At 55.0% G+C, this 6,365-nt stretch overlaps 1 protein-coding gene across 1 annotated transcript; it reads right to left on the bottom strand.

Moving 5' to 3' along the window:
- Positions 1-4,536: 4,536 nt before the first annotated feature.
- IL13 (interleukin 13) lies at positions 4,537-5,943 on the bottom strand. Its single transcript, XM_004322651.4, has 4 exons — positions 5,773-5,943; positions 5,433-5,486; positions 5,093-5,197; positions 4,537-4,745 (listed from the first exon to the last, which is right to left on the bottom strand). Exons 1-4 carry the CDS (start codon positions 5,941-5,943, stop codon positions 4,638-4,640), a joined length of 438 nt encoding a protein of 145 aa, XP_004322699.1. The 3' UTR covers positions 4,537-4,637.
- Between the last annotated feature and the right edge of the window lie 422 nt (positions 5,944-6,365).

Below are 6,365 nucleotides of genomic sequence, written 5' to 3'. Positions count from 1 at the left end.
GATCCCCCTATCCCCACCTCCAGGCAGGTCAGGCAAGGTAAAGACCCCCAAGAATGGAACGTCTTCTTCTCTCTTCAGAAACACAGGATCTGATTGGCCCAAGGAGGTCCAACCCATGAGAGGAATAGTACAGGACCTCCTGTGTCCCAGGCCCCTACAAAGGCCCACCTCCTCTCCTGAGACAGCTGATCCCAGGGAGCAGTTAGACCTGAGATGAAGGGTCCTGGGCTCGTGCCTCCCAGATGTGCTGCTGGCCCTTCCCAACCCCAGTCTTGATCAGCTCCCTCCTACCTCACGGACCAGGCGTCAATTCCATGTTCTGTTGCTTTATTTTTTTTAATTAAATTTGTCTTTGTCCCCCAGTGGGAAATGAATGTATGCTCATTATTCATAGAAAATGTGGGAAGACAGGGATTAGAAGAAAAAGAAGACAATGAATGAGAAACTGCTTTTCTAGTGAGGTGACTCCTTCTGGCCTAGGCCCCTCTGGTCCGCCAGAGGCCATCAGCTTGGGTCTATAGGGGTTGCTACAGCCAGCTCGGCCCTTCCCACCTTCGTGGGTTTCAGGAAGAGCCCTTGGGCCCCACGCTTGTCCAAGTGATGCAGAGAGCGGAGCTGATGAGAGTTGCTATATTTACTTGTGGCGTCTGCGTCACTGGCGACCACACAGCGGCATCTGCCCAGGCAGCACGTGGGCTGGGGGTGTTTCTGAACAACGCTTTGAGAGAATCACTTTCCACAAGAGAAGGCACGCAGGAGGGGAAGGGAGAGAGCGCAACAGAAAGTGAGGTCGTAAGTAGAAAACCGCTTCTGGGATTTCAAATGGCTTCGTCATGGGGCCCTCCCTTGCTGCTGAGAAATCAGTTGATCTGGGAAAGTTTGTTGCAAACCCTGTGCTCTGTTGCTTTTGGGTGGAGCTGAGAAATGAGTGAAGATAATGAGGCTTTGTGACTTTTATTTTTCAGGGTAGGAGTGGGCAACGTGTGTGGGAGGGGTGATACAGCCACCAGTTCTGACACCGGCTTGGACCTCTGGAAAGGCTGGGTGCCTGGCCTGTGTGTCCCAGGCCAGGCTGCCCCATCTGGACATGGTCAGCCTAGACTCGTCTGGGTCTTTTAAGACTCCCTTAGAGGGGAGTCAGCTCAAGGGAGGAGCAGGATTTGAGTTTGTTCAAACTGACCAGGTAAATTAAGATCATAAGCAGAAGGCACTGCCCCGTTGATTGTAATGAAAAAGCGATAAGCTGATGCATTCGATAAACCCCAGCCTTCAAGCTGCTCGGTCACAAGGAAGCAAGATGCAGGCCCTTGTCCTCCTGGGTCCTGAGCAGTTCAGACGACCAGCCTCAGAGAAACCCCTGAGGTGACTCGGAGTGTTTTCTGACACCTCATCTGAGTGGCAAACAGAGGTGTTTGGCGCCAAGTTCACTGGAAACCTGAGTGTGTGTCTCACTTCTCACTTGAGCCCCAGCCCCTCTTCCGGTGAAACCTCCTAGGCCTGGGGTTCCTGGTGTGCCAAGAGGCTCCCCACCCTGGGCCCCATGACCAGCATCTCCCTCCCACTCACCAAGCCTTCTGTCTCTTCCTGACGCCCCTTCTCCCTGGGCCCTGTTTGGGGTTTGCCTTGTGCATGAAAGAAGTGAGACCACATGGCTAGAGAAGACTTCCAGCATATACCCGGAGGGTCAGTCCCCAGGTGGTGATGTTCCCAGCCTCAAGAGCTGACACATACCTTTTTTTTCCTCTCTCTTCCTTATCTCTCATTCCTGACTGGCCCCCTTTCCCACTGCCAGCAACAGCGGCTTGGTTCTGTGGCTCTGTGAGGTCTGCCATCCCTGGAAGGCCCCCAGCCCCCCTGGCTCACTGCACACGCCCTCGTGACCACAGGCTCCTCTCTGGGGACAGCTCGGGTGAGGCGGAGGCGCAGGCAAGGAGCTGCGGGTGGCTGAGGATGTGGTGCGCTGCAGACCCCTAGTGGTGGGGTCCAGGTGGCACTGTCGGCACTGTGCCCCCAGCAGCAGGGCCCTCCTGACTATGGCTTGGGCAATCCTAAGGGGTCCTCGCCCAGGCCAACCTCAATTCCAGTCTTTGTTCTTGAGAAATTCACAGGGAATTTCACCGGAAGCCTTTCCATCTTCCTTTTGGACAGACAGGCCAATGCCCTGCTTGGGCAGAGAGAACATGGGTCAAAGGTGATGTTACCAGAGAATGGATAGCTAAGTTTTGTGTTAAAGAAGAAGAAAAATCAATCTTCCATAAATATTCTTCTGACCTTAAAATCCTCGAATCTCTGGATGGAGGAGCATAGCGGAGATCTCACTCCTACCCTCACCCCTGACATTTGAGCTACCCACCCTCCCAGGGTAGAGCACCCTTTTCCAGACCCCCACTGTTTAAAGACTTCTTTCTGCTGCTAAACTTTGAGTGCATGTGGTGTCTTGGTCACCACTAGCCCAGGCAGCTGGTGCAGGGCAGGCCTCAGGCAGTCCTCAGCAAATGTAGTGGGACTTAACAGGTTCTGAGACCATCACTTCCCACGCTGGACAGCGCATGGGACACTCAGCTCCTGTGCCTCCTCCCAGGTCTTCCCTCCCTGGGCTGAGCATCCCCAGATCCCTGCACAGTTGACTGTGGCTTCTTCCCTCACATCTGCCTGGCTGGAAATGAGGGGTTCACTCCATTTGAGAGTGGTCCCTGGAGCAGTCTGCTGCAGTCATCTGCACCCTGGACAGGTCCTGCCATGACCTCTGCTGCCTGAATCACACACGGCATGAGCTCTCACTGCTCCTGAGTGGCTGCCTCCACTGACTTGTGAGCATTGCTATAGGTGTTCCCACAGGGCTCTGGGCTCCCCCAGGGAGGGTGCCTGCCGCCCACTCAGCATTTGAGGCTGGTCTCTGCTGACCCGCCACCCGAATATTCACAGTGTAAACCGTGGCTGATGGGTGTGCCCGTTAGCTGTGGCTTGCTGAGACTTGCTGCTTTCTGCCCTCCACGTGCTGGCCTTGACTGAAGGAGAAGCAAAAACACCTGCTTGGAAAGGAACAGTCTGATCAGGGCCCTGTGACCTTGGCTCTCCACCCCAGTCACTCCACGGTCCAGGGGCCGCAAGTCATTGGTGCGTCTTTGTTCACAGAGGTGGCGAGTGTGCACTCTCTTGTGATGAGAGGTGTCCAGACATTGAATGGGCTGTACCTAGAGAGGGAGTAGTGAGCTCCCCGTCAGGGGAGGTGCCCACACAGGCTGGTGACAGTATTACAAAGGTCGTGCATTCAGGCCAGATGGCATTTGGACAGAGGGAGGCAAGGTGGTTAAGTGTGTGAGCTTTGGAGTTGGAGTGAGTTTGGGGTTCAAATCCCGGCTTTGCTCCATACCAGCTGTGGGACCTTGGGCAAGCCACCTTCTCTTTCCTGAGCTTCATATGGGCGACACCAGCAGGTGTGTGGGTGGTGCCAGACACAGGCTGGCCACTCCTCCAGGGCTGTGTTCATGAGACCACTTCTGAGGTCTCTACGTGCTCCAGACACCTCCCTTGATCCCCGACACCCTGGCCCATGCTTCTTCCACCTCCCTGCAGGTGGTGGTGGGGAACTCCTCCTGGCCAGGTCCCCTCTCCCCAGGCACTGACTTGCTTTTTTTCAGCCCAGGTCTTGTACTTCACTCCCCCTCCACTCCATCCTAGGCCCCCCTCCGACTGCCCTGCCTCCCAAACACTCCTCAGAGTCTTCAGAACACAGGCCCGCGTCCCCAAAGGCCAACATAAAAGGCAAACACCATCAGGTCTCTTGTCACCATCTTTATTTCTGGCTTCCAGCTTGACAAAGTCAATGAAACAACTTATCCAATGACCCCTCCCCACAATCCACACCATATGCAGTGTTCTAGCCTGCTCTCCTATATATTATTAACTCTTTGATAACATATTTTAATACTTAACTTTAAATACAAGGGAAAACAATAAATTACTTGGCTGAGGGCTGACTGCTGGCCGTCAGACAAGAGTGGCTACTCTGGCCCTCTGACCTGTCCCCTGCCTCGGCCCCAGGACCCCAGTGAGGTAGCAGAAGTTTGCACACAGTACTTATTGCCAGGGATTCCTAATGCTCGCTGCTTTAGTGCTGGAGCCCCAAGTTTCCAGGCCCTTGGCTCCAAGTTCTGGCAGTAACAGTCCCTCCCTATCCCCAGTACAGACAAAAACACTTGTTTAAATAACACACAATAATAAATAAGGCCAAGAAGAAATGTGCCTGGGCTGCTGTCTGCCTCAGTTGCCCCGGTGTAAAGCAGGTGGCTCTTCCACTGGCTGTCTGACGAGGGTGGCACCCGTTGTAACGCTAGTTTGTTCTGAGGAGGGGGAGGTCAAGTGGGGCAATGTCCATTCTTGTCCACCCAGCTCAGAGCCCCAGATGGAGGAGGCCCACCAGCCTGAGCCCCGGGCACCAAGGCACAGGGCAGGTGGGACTGGCTGGGCTCAAGGCAGGCAGCACAGGCTCAGGTCTAAGCTAAGGAAACCTTACCCCCCTCCCTAACCCTCCTCCAGTCTCCCCAAGAAATTTCTGACATTTGAAAGAAAAATAAATCTGCAACTTAGATGGTCAGGGTCTGCCTCTGCAAATAATAATGCTAGCTCTTCATGCTTCAGCTGAATTTTCCATAGTGAAAAATGATCCTTGAATGTTTGAGCAGGTCTTTTAAGAAGTGGGCCACTTCAATTTTGGTGTCTCGGATGTGCTCGCTGGAAACCTGCTGCAGGGCAAAGAGGCCAGCATGTTAGTGGAACGCCAGAACCAGGACGATCAGCATCTACCAGGGGCTTTCCAGGGACCGGCTGGTTCAATCCCCACAAAACCCCCCATGAGGTGAGTACTGTTATTACCCACATTTTACAGATGTGGAACTGAAACTCAGGTAGGAGTCAGGAGCCCTCAGGCCACGACTTGGAAATCCCAAAGGCACGTCCCTGCTTCCACAGTGGGCCCACCCCTTTGTGGACACATGCCTCAGATGCTCAGCCAGCTTCCCCTGAAGCTCCCAGGGTGAGCCCAGGCCTGGCAGAAGTGGGTGCAGGGTCGGGGTGGGCAGGGGGGCCTTACCCCAGCTGAGGGCTTGTGAAGACAGAGTGCGCTCAGCATCCTCTGGGTCCTTTGGATGGCACTGCAGTTGGAGACGTTGATCAGGGCTTCCAGGGCTGAACAGTACTGTGGGGACGAAAACGCCGGGGGGTCAGGCAGCACATTCAGTGAGTCTGCAGGAGGGAGGGGGCTGGGAGGCCTGGTGGAGGTGGGTCTGGGTGGTGGGGAGCCCAGATGATGAGGGGTAGAGATTGGCTCTTGAAGCCTGCCTGGAACCGCCAGCCGTGTGAGCAAGGCTCAGAAAAGACAAGCAGAGGGCTGCAGCCTCAGCCACCTCCCCCCAGTGCCCAGGGGTCCTCACCATGTTGGCTGTCAGGTTGACACTCCACACCATGCTGCCATTGCACAGAGGTGCCTGAGGGAGCAGAGGACAGTGAGCTGAGTGCTGGCAGGGTCCCAGACCTGCCCAGCCAGCCCAGGCCAAGTCTCTACAGGGATCAGGCCCCACAGGCATCCCCATATAGCAGGGGCAGGCCTGGGACCTTCAGTGTTCCTGAGCTTCAGTTCCTGCTCTGCACAGCAGGGGAGACCCGTTGTACAGGGTCTTGGAGCTGAGAGAGAAAAACTGAGTAACACAGCCAGTAAGGGACAAGCCTTGTGCAAAGCTTGCCGTAGCCAGGGCCTGGCCAGCAGGCACTCACCTTCTGGTTCTGGGTGATATTGACCAGCTCTTCAATGAGCTCCTTGAGGGCTGTAGAGGGAGGCACAGGGCCCAGGGAGGCGAGGCCACCAAAGCAGGTGAGAGCAATGACCACAGTCAACCAGAGCGCCATGGAGCCTAGAGCCACAGGAAGAGTGAGAAGCAGACGCATAGGCTGGCCTAAGCTGAGTATCTTGTGGCCTTGGCCTCTTGTGGCAGCTTTTATAGGCCCAAGTGGTGATGCCTCACACCCTGGTCTCCGCTTTGTCGGACACTATCTACAAACCACATCTTTACTCATCTTGATTTTACTTTGTGGAAAATCCAGCGTCACATAAAGGAAAGAATTTGATTTCTTATAGACTTATTACTGAGAGGGTTCTGGGGCCGTTTCCAAGATCTGGAGGAGCTTCCTGGTGGGGTAGGTGAGAGGGCCCTGAGGGCAGCCTGGTGTCAACCGTGCCAGCTGGAAATCCAGCACTTTTGCCCATGGTCCACCCTAGGTGCCCACCCAGCTCCTGTCCTCAGATCCCTTTAGGTCACCAGAAATGCTGGGCAGACAGTGCTGTGACCACAGTCTATCAGATGTGGGAA

Source organism: Tursiops truncatus, chromosome 3 (genome assembly GCF_011762595.2).
Source record: "Tursiops truncatus isolate mTurTru1 chromosome 3, mTurTru1.mat.Y, whole genome shotgun sequence".
NCBI classification, from domain to species: Eukaryota; Metazoa; Chordata; class Mammalia; order Artiodactyla; family Delphinidae; genus Tursiops; species Tursiops truncatus.
This window is presented reverse-complemented; position numbering and strand designations above follow the sequence as displayed.